Source organism: Dendrobates tinctorius, unplaced genomic scaffold, assembly GCF_039654945.1.
Source record: "Dendrobates tinctorius isolate UK_male_01 unplaced genomic scaffold, ASM3965494v1 ptg000120l, whole genome shotgun sequence".
Taxonomy (NCBI): Eukaryota; Metazoa; Chordata; class Amphibia; order Anura; family Dendrobatidae; genus Dendrobates; species Dendrobates tinctorius.
The window spans coordinates 30,901,001-30,924,290 of record NW_027361788.1 but is presented as its reverse complement, the minus strand read 5'-3'; the positions used below and the strand labels follow the sequence as shown (position 1 = coordinate 30,924,290).

Here is a 23,290-nt window from a genome sequence, read left to right as displayed (position 1 = left end):
AATTTAAAAGTTCAGCCTTCTCAACATCCTGTCTTACCATTTCATCATTTTCATCCTGTAAAAATCCTATAGCATCTTTGACTTTTCTTTTACTTTTGACATATCCCCAAAATCCTTTATTATTTCTTTTGACATCTCTTGCAAGCCTCAATTCATTTTCAGCTTTAGATAATCTGATTTGTGCCCTGCAGGTTCTGCAGACAGCATTATATTCTTCTTTAGATATGCCTCCCTCTTTCCATTTTATAAACATTTTTTTCTTCCTTTTTAGCATGTGCTTAAGTTCTGTGTTCATCCATCCTGGTTTCCTTAAATGCTTCCTATTCTTCCCTCTTTTCGGAATTGTTAACAACTGTGCTTTGAGAATTTCATTTTTCAAGATTTCCCATCCTTCCTGGACATTTTTGTCTTTAAAGATATCCAGCCATTGGATCCCTCCAATTCTCTTTCTGAATCCCTTAAAATCTGTCAGTCTGCCAAAAATCTTAAAGTCTGCCAGTCCAAGGGAAGTACGTAGTCCTGAAACTCCAGAGATGGCTGCTCCATTGGACCCGGACATGATCCCATCTTCTACCACCCAACCCGACTCTACCTGAACTATGCCACACTGAGTGGACGACAGCTGGAATAACTCCCACTCGTTATGAACAAGACCAGTTTCTTTGGCAGCGAATTGTCAGAGAAATGAAAGTGTGTCAACGTCTGCTGAAGGAACTCTCGCCCGTGGAATGGCGACCTAAAGGAGAGGAGGAGTGTAATGAGGAGGACCGGGCTGTGGGTACCTGTATTGAGCCGGGTCCGGAACTGTCGAGGCTGCATCCCATGTTGCCCGGGGGAAGGAATAGTGGACCGGACAGACCCATGACCCGGAAGCAGGGGCATGTTTAAACTGGAAACAGAGACGAAAGCGCGCAAAGCAGTGAGTTTCAGGGAGAGTACAGGAGGTTGAACAGCGCGCTCCGCACCCCGAGCATCAGCACCACAATGTACTGCGGCCGACATCTCCTGAGCACTCCAGCAGGACTGTGAGAGTGGAGGGCGCCGTGCGCCCAGCTAAAAGTAAGTGCGCTTGTGCAGGGAGACTTGGGCCGGCTACAGGATACTAGGTTGCAGTGTCCTCTGCTGGCCAGTGCGCATCAGCCCACGCTTGATACCGGGATTTCTGCAGCTCTCTTTACTTTAGCTGCACGAGCTTATGGACCAAGGGCTCAGCGGGCAAAACCGGAGACCGCCTGTTGCAGCCAAAAGTTGGACCGTTAGTTGTGGGACCCCATCTGAGGATACTACACTGGCGGTTGCCGGGACTGCAACACCCAACGGATCATCGGCGGCTGAGGAACCTAAAGACATGATAAGTTTGATAACTGGACTGTTGTTACATTGCTATTTCTCTTTTCAAATTAACTGTTCTCTGTTCTCTCCCTGCAAGGAGTTCCTTTATTGTTCCAATTAAACTGCTAACCCTTGCTCTGCCTCTCTTGCATCACTGCATCCCGCAACCTGCTTACACAATCACGCGTGATTTCGCTGACAGCCGGGATCCTCTTGTAAGTAACAGCATCCGTATAATTTCCCATAAATGACAGATAAAGTGGTGAGGACATATAGAGGTGACAGCGTTGTCCCAGAGCCTCCAGAAGCAGCCGCCCTGCCCTAACACCCACCATACCATGCACTGATACATCAGGACCCCCAGCAGACTCCTGCCCCCTATGGTCTGGAGAGCATGAAGTGCCCATGTCACAGATGGCGCCCCCCCGGGTAACGCTTCTTACGGTTGGTACTACACCTGTCACCCGGCCAAATATTGCAGCGTAATGCAGGTGAGCAGCGTCTCAGGGCCACTTTGATTTTTTTCTGGTTGCCCTCTGACACACTCATTCAATTGTATTATGTTCAGATATGTAGCCATTTTATGTAATTTGACCTGTGTCCCGGCCAAAGTGGTCGTATAACAGTGCACCCATAACTGGAGTCAATGACCATGGTGTGTGACAATGCACTGCACCCTCGTATATGGCAGCAATACATCAGGGACCACCCCACTCTCCATCAAGAACACTGAGATGTGATGATTACTGGACTGAATCTTCTAGCCATCCAGGACTGTACAGCTCTGCGCTTGGACATCAGCGCCATAGGGGCATATATGACCTCGGCTGCCCTATAAAGTCCTCCTGGTCGGGTCACTCTTCCCACTGGCGCTTAGTGGGGTCCTGCACCAAACACTTATCACCTATCCAAGATATGGAATACCCCCTTTATGCAGGCCTGATATAGGGACATATATAATAAGCAGGTTGTTCGGGGAAGATGACCTGTATACAAGGCTTCTCTCGGACACTCATCTGGTGCTTCACCCCCTCATTGCCTGCAGTAGTCAGAGTGTTCCTTTATGGTACAGTTTATTTTCCCATTTGTGGTGTGAAGCTCCAGAACACGGCTGCATAAGGAAGGATTTATTCTCTGTAGTACAGATTAGTTTTACTATAAAAATAGAGTATAAAAATATGAAACACTTTATACGACCAGGACATCGGTGTCCAGGTCCTGTACAGAGGATCTGCCACTGTCCCAAAAAAAGCACACTCATAACACTTATGTTCCTACCCCCCAACCATGTGTCGCCCCCATAATACTCCAGGTCATAATATGTGATGTAAAAACAGGCAAATAATGAAAAAGTGACCTATCTCCCAGGACACCATTAGGAGTGCTAGACCTTACAAACAGACGGGCGATCCCCGGCTCCGGACCACCCTCTTTGAGTTAGAACAGTCTCTGGCGTCCGTATGTTACATGGATGGACATTCATTTAAGGGCTCGTTCTGACGATCGTAAAATGGCTCCGTGTGCGCCATGGACTCATGATAGCCACATGGCTGATTGCAGCATGCACCATCTAACATCTGTTTTATGGACCAGAATAATGTAACGGCAGATCCAGCACCAGACTACAATGCTGACGAGGCCCCAGCGACAAGACCGATTTCCAATATAGCCACTTCAAACCTGGCCTAAGGCTGGATCCCACAATATCATGTATCACACGACATTGGGATCCTGGTGTTGCATTGCGACCTGCAGCAAGCGAGGCAGAATTACCACTGACCTGAGGGCAAGGGGGCTAAGTAACACACAAATGAAGCTTTTCTCAAAAAAAATGACCATACCATTTAACTGCGAGCTCTTACTCCTGACCCCCATACACATGCCTGCTCAGATTGGTTGACTGTACATGTATTTTTTTAATGAGAATAGAGGAATAAGCCGCTGCTACACACCTCTGAAGAAAACAAATGATCAGGCATGTTGAAATCCAACATGTCCAATACTCCTTCCCCCAACAACTGCAAGAGAGCTCTATAAATATAAGAGAGTTGACAGATCCCACCAAACTCAGTGGTCTAACCACCTCACCAGATTTTTGTAAAAACACATATAGGCCAGGTTCAGACAGACCCTATAAATAACTCCATGCCTAGACTGACAGCGGGGCTCCTGACTATTGAAGTTACAGCCTCATAGTAAGTACACTGGTCTGACAGGTCCATAACTGGCTTAAAAGTGGCACATGCAACATTTTTTGATCCTTAGGTGATGACTGGTGCACAAAGGAAATTTATGGAATCGGTTATGACATTTCACTATGATGCCAGAAGGGACAAAAAAAAAACAAAACTGTCCAAATATATAGAAATGGGCCCTTATGTAACTGAGGTCCTACAGAAATATAGCATGGAAAAAGTTTTAAAATAGTCTTCGATCAGTATGTGGGAACCAAATAGCGGGCAATTATGGCAGCTGTGCCCTAGGCTCTCATGCATGACTGTTCAAGTGACAGTCTGGCAGTGAATCACAATGAGGTATCGGGATAATGTGTAGGTTTCTCTCCGAGGAGATGATGGCATTGGTTGGGTGGGAAGCTTTCCACACATATTTGAACCATGCGTTATCCTGGTCCTGCCACTTTTCCTAGTGGCACAAGTCAGGAGGAAAACAAGATTTGGTAGCCTCCAAACAGATCTGACACCATTGTCCTTCATCCAAGAATCATGCTATATACTGAGGGTGGAGCGGGTGCTATGGCGTCCCGTCTGTCTCACTTCCTGAGGTGTAGTCTTCTACTTCTGGGTGTGATTTCTTTATCCTCAGGGCACCTTGTCTGAAAGATAAAAATGAAAGGCTGCCATATCACCGTGCAAGGGTGACTAATATACAGCACACAGGGCAGACGGGTACTATAAGTTACCTGCGGCTTCGATCCGTGCTGGTATACACTTTCCTTTTTGCTTTGAGAGCCAACTCTCCGTTCACAAGACCGTGCGCCTGGACAGGATGGGAGGGCGTTAGAGGAACATGTCCGGACATTTTATGATTAAGGAGATGCATTCTAAATCAAAGGTTTCCAATCAAAGCCCCAAAATCTATCAAAAGGATCTCAGTGTTCCGTAAATATAAAAGCAGAAGAAACAGCCCCCATATGGGAGGATATTGTCATGGTGGGAAATGTGTCCTGTAGCCAGATCGTCTTCATCAGCATTACTCACTACTTAGAGGAGCAGTGGCGGCTCAACGAGGCTTCCATTCCAGAACAATGGAAGTGAAGAGATCAGAGCAGGATAATAATGCTACGGGTCTACGCTCAACAACTGCCTGGGAGATACTATGCTAAGATCTGGAAGTCTCCAGCCAGCGTTCTAGATTCTCTATGTATGAGAGACTCTTTATTGTTCTAAAATTATGCATGTATTGTAATACTATGGTTCTAGATTTTGCATGTATCAAAACACCATTGTGGTTCTAGATCCTTTATACATCTGACCACCATCATTTTAGATTTCTCAGGCATTTTACCATAGTTCTAGACTCTCATGCATCCGCCTACCATTGTACGATATGCTTTATGCATCCATCCACCTTCATTCTAGATTTTTTTTTATACATCCGACCACAATTGTTTTATAACCTTTATACATCCTCCTCCATTGTTCTAGATGTTTTATGCATCAGCCTATCATCATTCTAGATCTTTTTTGTATCCTCCTTCCATTGTTCTAAATCTTTTATGTACCTGCCCACCATCCTTTCAGATTTATGCATCCTTCCTCCATTGTTCTAGATCCATGCTTCTGCCCACCATCATTCTGGATTCTTTATACATCCTCCCTTCATTGTTCTAGATTCTATATGCATTAAACCTCCATTTTAGCTAATTCTTAAGGGCTAATTCATCAAACAGAGCCAGAAATCTGGAGTAAATTATGTGAAATGTTGCAACGTTGCTATGCACAAATTTTGTGTCCTTTGGTGTTTTTACATCGGCTCCAGTAATTTTTGGGTAAGTGGGCAGAGCTAAGTGGAGGGTGTGGTCAAAAGTGGCCTGGCAAATTTAGAAAACACAGAAAAGTGGCCTAAGTTAAGAAAAATCAAGAAAAGCAGTTAAGCCATGGCAGTTAATCTGGGCGGGAGACAGGTAACCCACACTTTGCTCGCCCTTTTAGCCATGTGCGTTATTTCTATCCTCCTGTGTTCCCTTGCCATACACATTCACCGCCCCATCCCCCCTCCAACATCACTACTACACATCAGCCCCTCTATACTTCCCTCTCCCATGTACAGCTCCCATGCACTTCTCACCTTCCTGAAAAATCTCAGCCCATCTTGCCCAAACACATTGTACAAAAAAAACTTCTCAAAATTCCAAAAACTACTTGCTCTTTATCTTCCTACTCCTACTGATTTCAGGGGACATCTCCCCCAACCCTGGCCCACCATCCCCCAACCTCAACCCCTACCCTACCTCACATCGAAACCTTACTAACCTAATTAACATTTGTTGCACTCCATTTCCTTCTTTTAACTGTGCCCTCTGGAATCCACGGACTGTATGTAACAAACTTCCTTTCTAGCACAACTACTTTATGACCAACTCTCTTAATCTGTTGGCCCTCACTGAAACCTGGATTCAGGATTCTGTCTCCCCTGCTGCCATTTCCCATGGTGGCTTACAATTCTCCCATTCCCCAAGACCCACAAACAGACCAGGTGGTGGAGTTGGCATACTACTGTACCCACAATGCACCTTCCAGGTCATCCCCCCAGGTCCATCACTCTCATTCCCTTCTTTTGAGGTCCACACCATCAGGCTCTTCCTTCCCCTCTCCCTCAAAGTAGCGGTCATATATCAGCCCCCAGGCTCACCCACCCAATTTCTTAATCATTTCTCGGCCTGGCTGCCGCACTTCATGGCCTCAGAACTACCAACCCTTATCCTGGAAGACTTCAACATCCCCATTAACAGCCCCACTTCCACATCTGCATCCCAGCTTCCATCACTAACCACTTCTCTAGGCCTCTCACAGCTCTCAACCTCTGTGACACAAAAGGATAGTTACACCATTGACCTGGTCTTTGTGCGTCTCTGTTCAATCTCCTACCTAGATAGCTCACTGCTTCCCCTCTCTGAACACAAAATGCTCTCCTTCACGCTCACAATTCTTCACCTACCCCAGCACATGCCTACCTAGCACACATTCAGAAATCTACATGACATTAACCCTCAAACATTTTCAGACTCCTTACACTCATCACTGTCCCCAATCTCCTCTTTTTCCTGTCCTGATCTGACTTGTACACCACTACAATGACACTCTCAGAAACACCCTTGACCAAGTAGCTCCCCTCACCCTCAGAACCTCCCAGCACAGAGTAAAACAGCCCTGGCTCACATTGCAAACTCAACTTTTCCAGCGATTCTCTAGGACTGCTGAACACTTATGAAAGAAAACTCGCACACCAGAAGACTTCACTCACTTCAAATTTATGTTAAGAACCTATAACTCTGCCCTCTACCTTGCCAAACAGACCTACTACACCACCCTGATCTCTTCACTGTCCAACAACCCCAAGAAACTTTCAACACCTATCACTCCCTCCTCAGGCCAAAAGCACAAGCCCCTATCACAGACATTTGTGCTGATGATCTGGCCTCCCACTTTATAGAGAAAATAGTATCCGTCAGGAAATCCCCTCCCAGCCACCAAGTGCAGTGACTCCCATCCCTCCCTGCATTTCCCCTGGCTCACGCTCCATATTTGTTCCCATCACAGAAGAAGAAGTCTCCAGGCTCCTCTTTTCTTCTTGTCCGACTACATGCACTACTGACCCCATTCTCTCACATCTTCACCAGTCTCTCTCTCCAGTCATCACAACTCACCTAACTACAATCTTTAATTTGTCCCTCACCTCTTGCATTTTCCCATCCTCCTTCAAACACGCCATTATTACTCCATTATTAAAGAAACCCGCCCTCAACCCATCCTGCACAAACAACTACAGACCAGTCTCCAATCTCCCCTTCATCTCTAAACTCTTGGAGTGACTGGTTTACTCCCGCCTTACCCATTACCTCTCCACTCATTTAGAGTCCGGCTTCCGCCCTTCCGCCCCCTACATTCGACAGAAACTGCACTCATCAAAGTGACCAATGACCTTCCGACAGCAAAGTGTAACGGTGACCACTCTCTGCTCATTCTTCTCGACCTCTCTGCAGCTTTCGACACTGTTGACCACTGTCTCCTACTTTCTAGGCTCCAGTCACTAGGCATTAAGGACACTGCCCTCTCCTGGTTCTCTTCCTATCTTTCTGACCACCCCTTCAGTGTTATGTTTGCTGGCTCCACTTCATCTCCTCCTCCTCTCACTGTCGGGGTACCTCAGGGCTCAGTCCTTGGCCCCCTTCTCTTCTCTCTCTACACGGCCCCAATTGGACAGACCATCAGCAGATTTGGCTTTCAGTACCATCTTTATGCTGATGACACGAAACTATATAAACGTCAATCCCCGACCTTACCCCCGCTGTACTTCAGAACGCCAGTGACTGTCTGTCCGCAGTCTCTAACATCATGTCCGCTCTCTATCTGAAACTCAACCTCTCCAAAACTGAACTTCTTTTGCTGCCGCCATCTACTAACCTCCCCAAACCTGACATTTCCCTCTCCGTGGGTGGCACCATAATAGCACCCCGGCAGCAGGCGCGCTGTCTGGGCGCTTCGTTTGACACCAATCTCTCCTTCACCTCCCATATACCTCCTGATGAAGTAGCTAACGAAACATGCGTTGAGGTGAGGTCGAGCACTCTGATTGAGTTGTTAAATTTTGTAAGTATTATGTTCGCTTTTCTATATGCAATTTTGGCGTCTATGAATATGCACTGATTAGTTGTAGGTCAGTTTAATGCCTTTTAGAATTACCGTAATCGTGATCACTTGTCACCTTTTGTATGGCCATTGTTTATACTGAACTATTCAGAGTATGTAAATTAGGCTTTTTTGTACTTAAAGTGATTTTTATAATCTGGCATTCTTTTAGATCAGTGTTATTTATCTCAGTCATTGTGTTCCACTTGTTGTGCTTAGTAGACTCTGTACTATCATAATTTTAAAGGAAAAATGTTCAATAAATTTTTGATTTTTTATTTGGAAATATACTTTGTTGTTTCTTTGGTGTTTATCCTGGAGACTGCAGTGTCTACAGCTCTGTGCACACAGTGTTTGCGCCTTTTATACATTCCTGATGAAAAACTTAAGGTACTGTCACACTAAGAGATATCGCTAGCAATATCGCTATAACTTGTGACGTTATAGCGATATTGCTAGCGATATCTCTGTGTGTGATACTTACCTCCGACCGGCTCCCCCGCTGGTAATCGCTGATCGTGCGAGAACGTCCTGGACCGTTTCTCGTCGTCAGCTTCCTGCTGGGCTTCCTGTGGAGAGACGAGCGACGCGTGGAGCCGGGCAGGAGGACGCAGGATCGCCTAGTGTGACAGGTAAGTAGCGATCCCCGTCCCCAGCGATGTCGCTGGTGAGATCTGCCTGTGTGGCAGCTCACTAGCGACCACTTAGCAATGTACCAGTGATCCTGACCGCGTCATATCGCTGGTCGGGATCGCTGGTACATCGCTAAGTGTGACAGTACCTTTAGATACCTGCAAACCAGGACTTACCTCATCCTGTGTCAGCGAGGATTCATCACGGTCTTCCTTATGGTGGCCCTCTCCGGGTGGACCTTCTGTGTGCACACAAGAGATAATACATGATGCAGATAACGTAATAACGCTTGGCAGGGGCCCTAGTGAGGATGGGGGGCAATTATTGCGCACACTGTTCCAAATATTTTAAAAGGGTTATCTCATCTTCCTAAATGGGTAAAATTGTAGCATTGTAATTATGCAGTTTACATGTCATTAAAGTTCCTCTTTGTTCTCAAGAACCTAAGATATTTAATTATATTATCAACTGCATGTACCAGAGATAATCTGCCACCTCTGCAGTATATCAAAGGTGGTTGGTTTCCTATGTTAGGCTGGTTTCACATTTGCGTTTTTTTGCGCTGTTTTTTAGCGCAAAAAAAGCATGCGTTTTTTCCCCTATCTTTTAGGTGCGCATACACATGCGTTTGTACGCGTTTGTATGTGCATGCGTTTTTTTTGTAGTGTGTGCTCGGGCGCACAAAATGCATCCTGTTGCATTTTTTGTGAGTCCGACTTGCCCCCAAAAAACGCATGCGCACGCAATGCGTTTTTTTTACAGCAAAACACCCATTATAGTCTATGGGTGCACATACAAAAAAACGCACCAAAACCCGCAAAAAAACGCACACAAACTCATGACGCGTTTTTTTTCATGCGTTTGTGTACGCAAAAAGCGCACCGCAAAAAAAACGCAAGTGTGAAAGTAGCCTAAGTGTATGGGTTTTCAAGCACTTCTCTGAAGTTGCGTAGACTTACTGCATAGGACAGAGCACACGGTCAGATCTTCAGGAGCGCCCCGCCCCCCAGAAAAGTGGGAAGCCGGGCGGCATGGAAGTTGTGCGCTCCAGAAGATAGAAGCTGAGAAAACCCCTTTAAGTCCACCCCCAAGGGAAAACTCAAAACAGCACTCAATAGTCTCAATGTATAAATCGGTGGTCACCAACCTGCGGCTCATCAGCTGCTGGAAAACTACAACCCCAAGCATGCCCTGACAGCCACTAGCTTTGTCGTGGCCAAACTGCGCAGCGGTCTAAGGCTGTGTTCACACACACTTTTTTTAGCGGTTTTTCCAATAAGGCTAAGTGCACATGCAGCAGAAAATTTCTGCTGAAAAACCTGACTCCCTTCCCAGAAATCGCGCGTTTTTTTCTGCATGGTTTTTGTGCAGAAAACGTGCAGTTTTTATGCGTTTTTTTCCGCGCGTTTTCAAAACGCATAGAAAAATCAGCGAAATTAATGAGCATGCTGCGTTTTTACCGCGGTAAAAAATGCATCAGTATGCATAAAAAGTGCAAAATGCATAGAAATGAATGGGAAGCTTATTTTTAGCGGTTTTATAGGAAAAACGCTAAAAATACCGCTAAAAAAACCGCTGTGTGTGAACACAGCCTAAAACCACTATAAAACCGCTAAAAATTAGCTTCCCATTCATTTCTATGCATTTTGCACTTTTTATGCATACTGATGCGTTTTTTACCGCGGTAAAAACGCAGCATGCTCATTGATTTTTCTGCGTTTCTGGCTATTTCTATGCGTTTTGAAAACACTCGGGAAAAAAAGCATAAAAACCGCACGTTTTCTGCGCAAAAAAACGCGCAGAAAAAAAACGTGCGGTTTCTGGGAAGGGAGTCAGGTTTTTCAGCAGAAATTTTCTGCTACGTGTGCACTTAGCCTAACTTCGCTGGTTTGTGAACTCTGGCTTTATTCAAAATGACAACCCTTATAAAACAGTGAAAAAGAACCTTGGCACTCAACTTTTATGAAGAAATGCGAGACATTTTTAATGCAGCCAACTAAATTGTGGTACAAAATCCAGATGTTTCAGTCTGATAGTGACCTTCATCAGTGTACTGACAATAGAAATAAAATGCAACGCAAATTTAGAGAAAATACAAATCAAAGACATTCCAAAACAAAACAATGTAAATCAATTAATTACATGGGGGATACTTATCCCTCAAGCACATGTGACTTAATGTTAAATAAATTTTTTGGGGAAAAAAAACAGATGGTATATATGGTGGTTAAGACAAAGGGGGGATAGGAAACAAAGGGAGGGAACCTACCCGTCTGCTGTAAAGTGCAGAAATGATGACCATGCAAATTTAGATATTATGTATCCTTTGGTTTCCTATTGGAAATTGATTTACATTGTTTTCTTTTGGAATGTCTTTAATTTGTATTTTCTCTAAATTTGCATTGCATTTTATTTCTATTGTCAGTACACTGATGAAGGTCATTATTAGACCAAAACGTCTTGATTTTGTACAATTTATTTGGCTGCATTAAAAATATCTCTCATTTCGTCATAAAAGTTGGGTGCCGAGTCTCTTTTTCACTATTACCGGCTAGGGACCCTACTTGAGCACCACCCCCAACCCTTATAAAACACACATCCTGCTAAAAAGTCGAGTCATTTTTGTTTCACCAGGTCCACAATTCATCCAATTTGACGTCGCTACTTACTATGATCGGTTGGTGACGGCTGCTCGTCTTGGAAAACCTTAATCTTAAAGACAAAGAAGAACATTAGTGATTCACTGTCCCCGTTACAGGGCTGTCCTAAACAAGTCGCTGCCTATCCTAAGAAGGCACCGAGAGACGGCCATCTTATAACACACAGGTATGCCCCGCGGCGCTCATACCCTGCAGCAGGAACCCTAATGCCAGCCTCAGATTTCTACCAACAGTTCCTGTAGTAAATATGTGTCATGTTACAGCCGTCATACCCTTCACCTGCTATTACACTGCAGCGGTTTTGGCACCACATGGATTTTTTTTGTTATATATATCATTTCCTACATTATTTTCATTAGGGCCGTAATAAATCATTTCTTCCTGCGGTTACTGAGCAGCGGCCAAATAGGTAACAATGCCGGATCTCCACATTCCTGTGGTCACAAACAAGGCCATATTGATCGCTCACGCAGACCCAGGCTCTAAGCGCGGATACGCCCCACTAAAGGGGCTATTCAGGACTGTTATTATTTTTGTGCATGGGGCTAAGAAGGCTTGAAGTTTTCAATCAGAGGCTGGACAGACATCTGTCTGAGATGGTTTAGTGAATCCTGCATTGAGCAGAGGGTTGGACACGATGACCCTGGAGGTCTTTTCCAACTCTAACATTCTTGATTCTATCTACCTGCCTGTTCTGCACGGGGACAATCTCTGCCAGGGACACGTTTAATATTGCAGCAGAATGTCTGCATCAGCCTCGAGCTACTCCACGCTCCATAGAACTTTATAAGCACCAACTGTCATCTCCTATCTCAGTAATGTGATAACCTCTCTTCACTAAATACAGATTTTACTCCTGAATTGAGAATAAAAAATCAGTCCAGGATAAAGAAGCAGATTCCTGATAAGAAATTAAACAATTTCAACAATTAAATCGTCATGTGTAGACTATATACTGTATCTGTCTTGTTAGATGTTACTTGTTGTATCTGTTGTTATATATTATGTTGCCTCTTTGCCACAAAGAATTCCTTGTATATATGTAATATGTACTTGGCGATAATAAATTTGATTGATTGATTGATTGATTGATTGAAGAAATATTACAATTTTGTTTAGCCCATTTTGGGAGGTTATGTGTGAAATTATGTCCAATTTACCTTTTTTTTCACTGTTTTTTGTGTTGTTGCAATACACACCAAGGAAATAAACATGTGTATAAGAAAACATGTGTAATTGTAGTAATTTTCTGGGAGAGATACTTCATTTTCTGGAACAATATCAAGGGTGCCAACACTTTCTGCCATGACTGTATATATGTCGCCATCAGATCACATTCATAAAGTACAAAGAGAGAGACTGTAAGAAGGGAGATATTATCCCCATGTTGCAGGGGGTCTTTAAAAGCATGTCCAATAAGACTAGGTTCACATTGCTTTAGTGGCATCCGTTTAACGGCTGCGCTAACGCTGATGTCAATTTTGATATCTTTTGTGCCCTAGCGCTAACGTATGCGCTAACGCATGGTAGCAGTTTGTTACCATGCGCTACCATGTGTTAGCCATACAGTTCTATGCAGAGCGAACGTGTCTGTTCACTGTGCGCCAGACCCGACGCACCCCCAAACGCTGTAAGACCACGTTCGAGGGTGCGTCATGAAGTAACGCATCATCGCTAACACATGCAACTTTGGCATGCGTTAGGATGCGCTACTGTCATTGCGGGAAATGGGTGCGTTAACGCATCCGTTGCATAGTGGTAGTGCCGCTATGTAACGGATCCCGTCAGCGCATTGCCCCTAACGTAATGTGAAACCAGTCTAACTGCCTCCCCTCCATTATACATGCCCTATGGGGTTTACTTACTTCCTGGGAACTGCGCGAGGAAAGTTCATCTGCATCAGAGGACTGGAGGGGACAGAAAGAGACAAGTTATTTCTCGTCTGCAGCCATAAACACCCTATCGTCTGCACACAGGAATGCATCTAATGAAAGCAGCGCCATCCTGGTGTCTGCACGCAGACATAACGCCTGGAGGACTGCGTAGTGGTAGACCGTGCGGACATATGTGTTAGTACATAGGACCCTGTATACAGTGTATAGGCCTATTACTAGATACCAAACCTTCACCATTAGGAGCCACAGTATGGCAGAGCCTCCCGTCATTACCTACATATGTATATGTCCGCTTCTGTCCAGCCACTAAAGCCATATTGGTGGCAGACGCCCAGGTTTCCTAAATCCCCCTAATTACGTACCATTATATGGGATATTTTGCTGTATCCGCAGCCCCATGTACAACCAGATTATCACTCCCGTAGTTCGTCGGCTCATGAATACCATGCCCAGTTTATACACCACTCACCACCAGAGCTGCATTTACAGTTGTGCTGATTTCCCAGCGGTGCCCTATTGATGTGCATGGTGAGAAATTAAGAATTTACCAGCTTTTTTTATTGCCATTTCCCTCTACGGACACAGATTTGATTTTCCAGTTTGATCCTCGGCTCGCCGCCCTGCAGTGTATGGCCAGGACTGAACGGGAAGCATTTCTCTGCTCCGCAGCAAAATCCACATGTCTGACGTGATGGATTTTAGCGCTGCAACATTGAAAGGAGGTAAAATCCGCAATCGAAATGGTCATGCTGCGGATATGGAGATCTCTGCTCATCCACCAGGCTAGTTCTTTAAGCAGATTTTACCTGCGTAGATACACAGGTCAGATCTGCAGTATCTCCCATCAGCGTGTTATGTAGTGGACATTTCACTTTTTAAACGTGCCCATGGTAAAAACTTTTTGGTAGATAAAAACTGAACTTGTTATGTTGAAGCCATTTTTACATGGGCATGACTGGAAAGCTAAACCCCAATTACATAAGGACTTGCTGATGGGCTCCGGCCTCCAAACTTACTGACGGTTTCCCTTGATATTTTTGGGATGCGCACATATTCTCTTTTTATTGAGAGATGGGACCAAGAGAAGTAGCCTTTACAAAAGAAAGTAATGTGTAGTGCTACATATGGAAAAAGTCATTTATTCATCTCTTTGTAAAAATAGTTCACATCATAAAGCAAAAAAAGCACGGGACAGTAAAACTCTAAAGCCCTGAATCACATGGATGACAACCTTATATATCAGAAATCTACCCGTATTCAGACATCACGTGCTTATAAAGTAATGTATCCATTACCTTATTCTCCAGTTTAACAAATCTGTAATTACCTGCTGGAAACAGTCGGCAAAAAGAACTTATGGCTTAGCTCATTAACCCATTAGCATCCTAATGCTCGGATGAACATACATAAGCAATGGGTACGTATTTATTACCAGCGGGTAATGAACCACATCACCCCCACAATACAACACCCCTGGGAACTCAAAGTACTAAACATACTAGGAATAGGACATTTCTAGAATTCTGTTCTGCTTGCTGATAGTTTTCAAGGAGGAGCAAGAGTAAATTTGCATTAGTAATAAATGATATATACGTACAGGGCCAGGTGTCATCCTCTGACTACATATTCCAATCTCCCAATGTGGGGGGTCTTGGATACTGCAGGAGTGATAATTCTCTTGCTTAGCTATACTGGTGTTTATAATACATACGGCAGCTGCTGATGAACCTCTTTTTTAGGGGAAGTTCTGCAAGTGCATTAGTTGTCATAAGAGAAGGAACTGTCTCATATTCGATCGTGACTGTCTTAAATCGACCACCACCCATTGAATCAACCCATAGGTAGTGGCCAATACTAATTACTACTCACCTCTCCTCGCTCCTTTGGTTCTGGCGGCCACCGCACATCACATCGTGAGACAGCCTAGTCAGGATGTCAACGTACTGGTCGCCCCCACTCCTCTCTGGTCACCAGGACCCCCAAGACGCTGCATCTGCTCCACCCTGGCCAGACCTCCCAGTCTGTCCATCCACAGCCAGGGGAGAGAAGAGCAATAGCATGTACCGAAAGAGCAGAGGGAGCGCAGGAGCCGCATCAGGGATGCTCAGTATTTTGCACAGTCCTTAGCAAGTAACCCTTATATGTCAGGTGCCTTCGAGTCAGGTATTTGCATCTTTCCACCCGCTGTAGTATTAATGCAATAATAGACTGAAATAATGGACCCCAATAAATGCTAATAATTTTACTGAAGGTTTAGGTATTCTGTACCAGTGCTGGCGAATCTGTCCTTTTCAGCTTAGTTTCCAGAGCTAACAGACTCCCCTCGCTCCTGAACAGCTGGATCTGAAGGTCGTCGTACTTCTCCCCTAGTTCTCGGATCTGCTTTCTGTACAAGTCTTTCTCTGTAAGACACTTGGTGTACTGCCCGTAGAACTGCTCTCTTGTGGCAATGGCCTAACACAAGACAAAAAAAAACAGCAGCAGAAAATTATGGACTTTATATGATCGAATGCAGAGAGAGAGTACACCAACTTCATCTTGCCGAACCATTAATAGGACAACCAACACCCATATGTCCCATCAGGAGAAATGGATGTCATGCAAGAGGATCCATTTCCCAGGACTCCCTCCTATAATAATTTATAGTGGAATACAGCTGCAAAGTAAGTTTATTTTTGCTCTGGAGGACTCAATATGACTATGTATTACCAGTCATTTGAATAGGCGCCATGTAATACAACATTTCTCCTGTAGTGGCCACTGCAGAAGAATAATGCAGCTGCTTACTGGAGATAAACAAATGATCATCAAGGGTTTCAGCTGCCATATCTCAGCTTTACAACCACGTCTTTATTTAATGATGAAATTATGACAAATCCTTTTAAAAAAATGATTCAATATCATGCAATCTAGAAGAGGCAACAGGCACAGGAGTCGCAGGCCCATCTATAGCTTTATATAGTTCCCCATCAGTACAGTACAAGAGAGTGTGATCTGGGATAGCTTCTTACCTGGTTGCGCTCACTGCACACCTCCTCCAGCTGCTGTAGTATGGCCTCTATGCGTTCTTTGTACATCTTTGAGTCTTTCTTTAGTGTGGTACACTGCAGATCTAGAACTTCCTTCTCTTCCAAGTACTGAGAATACAAGATACATTCATATCTCAATTTTTTGATTCCCCTCTAAGGATATATTGGATGGTTCTCACTTTGCAGAAAAAGTGAAGGCAGCACTCCAGCTATTTTGTTTTGTTATGGTATTTATTTTCCCTTCACCAAAAGCTACCTACATTTCTCATGCAGCCTTCAGCTTTGTACTCATCAGATTGCACTTGCAGAATCTCATATTATCCTATGTGATGTATCTTCATACAGGTTTTCATTATATCCTATATGATGCATTTTTTAACTCTCTCTTCTTCCTCCTGCTTGCGATAGGTTTTCCTTGGTCAGCTCTTACAAGCAGGAGGCAGAGACAGGCAAAATCTGAAGGTTCGGGACACAACACTTACAAATAGTATGGACTGTGTGAGTCAGGGGAGTTTTAAAACTGTATGGATTACTAGATCACAGCTCTATAGCTGTTATTTCACAGCAGAAATTATATCTTCAGCTGCAAGGGAAGATATTGTTGGCCAGCCTGTAAGCACAATATGCAGTTTCCTTTTCATAATCACCACCGGTATAAATGCCCCTGTACACAGTGCATCATTCCTATGATAGGGGATCTTTCAGTCGGGTACTGTGTGATGGGTAGAGCTCACATGTAGCGATCAGCCACCTTATCTCGGAGGTCCTCAGCTTGTCTCAGGCTCATCTTCAGGGTGTAGATGCTATTGACCAAGTCCTGATGCTGCTCCAAGGCCTGCCTGCGGTCATTCTCTAGATCCTGGATGTATAACTTTGTTTTCTCCACCGTCACATCTTTCAACGAATTCTAAAATAGTAACATCACAAAGACGAACATCACATAAAGCAAAACATCACAAATCCTACAAGGCATCCTGTCTGACTCTTAATGAAGGAGGTGTAGCAATCAGGTCCACCCCACCTGCAGAGGAGTGTTATCTTGTTCCTGAAGTCTGGCTTTTAGAACATAGTTTTCTCTCTGCAGCTCATAGATGATATCCTGACTCGGCTGCTTTTTCATGGCGTTCTTTAGCTTCATTGTCTGTTTCCTCACCAGATTGCAGTCATCCTCTGCCTTCATCAGGTTGTGTTTCAGTTTCTCGATCTGTGGTTCAGGTAAAAAAGGGAACAAATAGTTTGAGGATTGTATTGAGAGACCACCTAGAATTCTCTTTGAGATACGCATCTACTATTTAGATACTTTTCTGCAAGAGGGACATAGATCAAGAGCAAATCTACACAATCAGGCACATGAGGGCGTTCTCCTCTGCAACCAGCCACCTGAGTATGCTCGACAATGCAAGCAGCCACCAGGGAGCACTGGATAATACAATCAGCCACCAGAGGGCACTCTCCTCTGCAACCAGAGCACCCAAAAATACAATCATCTGCCAGAATGTGCTATCCTCTGCAATCAGCCGCCAGAGGACACTCAACAATACAAGCAGCTGCCAGAGGGCACTCGACAATACAACCAGCCGCCAGAGGGCACTGGAAAATACAACCAGCAGCCAGAGGGCAAGCGAAAATACAACCAGCCGCCAGAGGGCACTGGAAAATACAACCAACAGCCAGAGGGCAAGCGACAATACAACCAGCCGCCAGAGGGCACTGGACAATACAACCAACCGCCAGAGGGTTCTAGACAATACAACCAGCCGCCAGAGGGCACTTAAAAAAACAACAAGCAACAAATATAAGCAGATAATGTCTACATGGTTTACTACTAGCACACTACTACCAACCTCGAGCTGCAACTCTCTGTTTTTCATGAGTGCAGTGTTTTTCTCGTCACTCTGCCGGGCATACTTCATGGCCAGTTCGTAGTTCTCATCCTTGCACTTCTTAAGTTCTTTGTTTAAATTGTCTACCTCCTCTTTCATCTTAAGAACCCTCTCCTGGTGTTTCTTCAGCTCGCTGTCCTTGACCTGCATTTGCCGAATGTTATCATCTTTCTCCTGGGCTAAAGTATGCAGCTCTTTGTATTTTCGTCTCTCCTCCTGAATAGTCTGCTGAAGTTTTAGCATTTCGTTCATGAGGAGCTGGGTCAGGCTGGATTCCCCTGCTGTGTCTAAATGAGAAACAAAAATGAAAATCTGTGCTGTAATACCAGATACAACCTGTAAGCTGGTGTGGTGCTGTTTTTGGAAGAATTTTTTTATCCTGAGTAACTACATTAAGAGTCAGCAATTTCACCTAGAGGAGTTGGTGTGTCATACAGAAGTGCAGGGCAGTATTTGGTGGTTATGTTGCCCTAGGCACTCTAAGCCCAGGAATTTACAGGAACTGGAGGCTTTTAGCCAAGAAGATTGAGCAGCTTTACCATCTGAGAAAACAAAGAACCTCATCCACAACTTTCATAAAAGACATCAAGCTGTCATTGAAGTTAGAGGGGGCAATACACGATATTAAGTAATCGGGTATGTGAACCTTTGATCAGTGTTATTTGGATGTTTTGGGTTGTCATTATGATTTAGGCTGAGTTCACATGTGGCGTTTTTTTTGCGTTTCCGCAGCGGTTTTAACCGTACGATTTTGCCGCGAAAACGCGAAAAATAAGCATCCCATGCATTCCTATGGGATTCCGCAATGCTGCGGTTTTTACCGCGGCGGAATCGCTTCGCGGTAAAAAACGCAGCATGCTCATTAATTTCGCGGAATCACGGCGATCCCGCACCCATAGGAATGCATTGTTCTGCTTACTTTCCGCATGTGGCTGTGCCCACCATGCGAAAAGTATGCAGAACATTTGTGGATGGTACCCACGGTCCGGAGGAGAGGAGACTGTCCTCCGGGCTTTGGGTACCATATCCCTGTAAAAAATAGAATTTCAAATAAAAAATATTGTTATTCTTACCTTCCAGCGTCCCGCGCAGCCTTCCCGCCTCTCTCCACGCTCCCGGTCCCAGTATGCCTTTGCGAGCGATGACGTCCGTTCTCGCGGGATCGCGAAGTCTCGCGCTCATTCACACAGCGTCATTGCAAATGACCGCGAGATGTCACGATCACGCGAGAACAGACGTCATCGTGGTAATTGTCGCAAAGGATTACTGGGACCAGGAGCGTGGAGAGAGGCGGGAAGGCTGCGCAGGACGTCGGAAGGTGAGAATAACAATATTTTTCTTTTCATTATTATTTTTTACATTCTATCTTTACTATTGATGCCGCATAGGCGGCCTCAATAGTAAAAAGTTGGTCACACTCGTCAAACACTATGTTTGACGAGTGTGACCAACCTGGCAATCAGTTCTCCAAGCGATACTCCAGATCGCTTGGAAAACGCTAGCAATTCTGCAAGCTAATTACGCTTGCAAAATGCTAGTTTTTCCGCGGGAAAATCGCGGGAATTTAAAATGCGATTTTTCCGCGGAAAGGAATTCCGGAATTCTCGCGGTAATTTCCGCGAGAGTTCCGCTACGTGTGAACCCAGCCTTAAAAAGAGAAAGCACAGTAGTTTGACAATAAATGACTTCACGCAATCACTAACCATGAGTGGGGAAAAAGTTTTGGTGTCATCATTCATATTCTCTGAAAAAAGGCCAAGAAAGTAACAATTCTGCTGGGGTATGTAAACTTTTGAGAACAACTGTATGTATCCTGCACCACTATATGTCCCCTGAATGCCCATATGTACTCCCACATATAGCATGAACCAACATATGTACCCACATACAGCTTGCATAAGTGTGAATTGCAGAAATAGTGCTAACTGCTGTTGCTTCAAAAGCATCCAGCATTTAGAGGGGTTAACACAGTCACAGGAGACATGGAGTAGTTAGCTGAGCCCCAGGGGGATTGTGGGAAACTTGTTTACATTCTGGCAGCAACAAAGATGAGTTGTGTATGATCTGTCTCTAAAATACCTTAACGCAAGTGAACCATAGGGACACAGGTTTTCATTACAGAGTGGAGCTGGGCTAATCCCTGCACTGATAGGAAGTTCAGCGTCGCTGGAGTGAGGTGTACAAGTGCAGCGAAGCTAGACAAAGACCACAAGTTTGTCAAAGGTATATGGGATATAGTAATAGATTCGCACACATATAACCTCTAAATAATGAGGAGACAAGAAAAGGTGTCAATCTAAAACCTTGATACTTAAAGGTACAGTTGCATCCAGACCATAATAATTGAAGTTATATGAATACAAGACAGCACAATTGCATTAACCCATAATAAATATTGCAATTAGCCCAAATGGTATTTAGGTGCTACAGACAAAAAAACAATAGAGGCAGGTGAGAAAATGCCTAAAGAGTAAATAATGCAATTGCACGAAATCCGCAAGGCCGTGTGCAACTGGCCCAGGACCACACTGAAGGCTTCAAGCACAATATAGCTGAAAGAGAAAAATATTTGCTGGTTGTGAAACTAGTAACCACACCTAAAGAGAAAAACTGTGGAAAAAAGGAAAGCGGTTTGATTAGTGCTGAAGAATCTTAAATATTTCAATTGAGCAGCTCCTGTAAAAAACGCCTATGAATGGTATTGAGTTAGTATATGAAAAAGGCAAACATAAGAAGAAAAGCCCACATAGATACAGGTGGTTCTGAATAACCCTTGTTCCTGTATGTAACAGGTGAATAGTCTCAGAATGGTAGGAGTAGAACGGATTTAGTTCTAAAAGCTCATGGAACCTGCCCCGGCCGGTGGCAGTTCCTTCATATAAAACGGAATTGGCACGGTCAAGGACCTGTTGGTTAGGATGGTTACCTTGTGCAATGTCAAAGGAAAAAAGTCCGCTCTCTGTGGTAGTACAGACGACAATGAAGCCAGCTGGCGGTGGAGGAATCCTAGAAGCCGCAGTCGGTAACTGCCTGACGAAGGAAACCGTGTTTTCAAAACGCGTAGGATGTTTCTGGGTCCTTTCTGCTATCCGTACCTTCCTGCAGCCAGCAGCAAGCTTGGGTCACGTGTTACCAAGTGACTCCCTGCGTCACGCCGGGTCCTGCTCCTACCATCGCACACAGCGAGGACGCAGTTACCGACCGCGGCTACCGGGATTCCTCCACCGCCAGCTGGCTTCATTGTCGTCTGTACTACCACAGGAGTGGACTTTTTCCTTTGACATTGCACAAGGTAACCACCCTAACCAACAGGTCCTTGACGGGCCAATTCCGTTTTATATGAAGGAACTGCCACCGGCCGGGGCAGGTTTCATGAGACTTTAGAACTAAATCCCTTCTTCTCCTACCATTCTGAAACTATTCACCTGTTACATACAGGAACAAGGGTTATTCAGAACCACCTGTATCTAAGCGGGCTTTTCTTCTTATGTTTGCCTTTTTCATATACTAACTCAATACCATTCATAGGCATTTTTTTACAGGAACTGCTCAATTGAAATATTTAAGATTCTTCAGCACTAATCAAACCTCTTTCCTTTTTTCCACAGTTTTTCTCTTTAGGTGTGGTTACTAGTTTCACAACCAGCAAATATTTTTCTCTTTCAGCTATATTTGTGCTTGAAACCTTCAGGCTGAGTGCAGACGTACTCTTTGGCCCTGCGGATTTTTCCGCGCAGAATGGAAGAAATCCGCAGGTCAAATGACCTGCATTTTTCCTGCGGATTTCTTCCATTTTTCACGCGGTTTTCATGCGGTTTTTGTGTGGTTTTCCATCGCGGTTTCCCCCCTGCGGATTTGGTGACAGGGGAGATAGAAAACCGCACAAAAGAAGTAACCTGCTGCGGATTTTGTACCGCGGGAAAACCGTGCGGAAAAATCCGCAGCGTCTGCACAGTGGTTTTTTTTTACATTGATTTTAAGGCTACTGTACATCACAATGCGGATATGCAACATTTCTGTGCGGTAAAATCCGCTGCGGAACCGCAGCAAATCTGCATCGTGTGCACACAGCCTCAGTGTGTTCCTGGGCCAATTGCACAGGGCCTTGCAGATTTGGTGCAATTGCATTATTTACTATTTGGGTATTCACCTGCCTCTATTGTTTTTTGTCTGTAGCACCCAGGGGTGGATTAAGGGTAGCCAGGGCCCCAGGCTGTTCAGACTCTGTGGGCCCCCCGGTCATGTGACGGGGTCATCATATACCTGAAACAGATTATTCCAGAAAAATAGTTGGTGAGTGAAACTATAACCTGTCAAACATCCATTGATCTAGTCAATTTACCCTTCAGTTAGGAAGAAAAAAAAAAATTGCACCAGGTGCCACCCACTCGATCGGATTAGCCTGTTCCAATGTGCAAGGCTCCACCCCTCCCCCAATCAGCTGCGTCTCTTCCAGTACATGGGGGTCCAGTAGCCCAATAAATCAATAAAGGTAAAACAGGTTCCTCTAAATCACAATCAGGGCCAGTTTTAGGCAAAGTTTAAAATGGGGCCCCAAATGCTAACATATTGCACATCACACAGAAGCATTTCAGTTGTATTTACAAGCGCTGAGTTCAGGCCGCTAAACGAGTGTGATCGACAATAAGGAAATCGTTCAACACTTGTTTCCTGGCCTCTTTCCACCGTCTGAGAAAGAATGATGGGGACAGAATGATCACTAATGGATCAATCTGTCCCCATACAGTATCATGTTATCAGCAGCACATCAACAGTTTACACCCCATAGTCCTCCATATAATATAATGTGCTCCATAGTCCTCCATATAGTATAATACACTCCTCATAGTCCTCCATATAGTATAATACACTCCCTATAGTCCTCCATATAAAATGTGCTCCATATTGTATAATATACTCCTCATAGTCCTCCATATGTTAAAATACACTGCTCAGTCCTCCATATAGAATAATACACTCCTTATAGTA

The 23,290-nt window shown here is 44.5% G+C and overlaps 1 protein-coding gene across 1 annotated transcript in view; it reads right to left on the bottom strand.

Annotated features, from left to right (window-relative positions):
* Nucleotides 1–2,388: 2,388 nt before the first annotated feature.
* The window catches only part of CARD9 (caspase recruitment domain family member 9), a 38,562-nt gene continuing 17,660 nt past the window's right edge, over nt 2,389–23,290 (bottom strand). Inside the window, exons 4-13 of the mRNA XM_073541038.1 lie at nt 18,263–18,588; nt 17,440–17,622; nt 17,170–17,325; nt 16,401–16,526; nt 15,658–15,843; nt 13,360–13,401; nt 11,504–11,546; nt 9,011–9,075; nt 4,253–4,329; nt 2,389–4,165 (exon numbers count right to left, since the gene is read on the bottom strand). Coding sequence (XP_073397139.1) covers nt 4,084–4,165; nt 4,253–4,329; nt 9,011–9,075; nt 11,504–11,546; nt 13,360–13,401; nt 15,658–15,843; nt 16,401–16,526; nt 17,170–17,325; nt 17,440–17,622; nt 18,263–18,588 — 1,286 coding nt within the window. The 3' untranslated portion in view covers nt 2,389–4,083. The remainder of the gene's footprint in view (nt 4,166–4,252; nt 4,330–9,010; nt 9,076–11,503; nt 11,547–13,359; nt 13,402–15,657; nt 15,844–16,400; nt 16,527–17,169; nt 17,326–17,439; nt 17,623–18,262; nt 18,589–23,290) is intronic.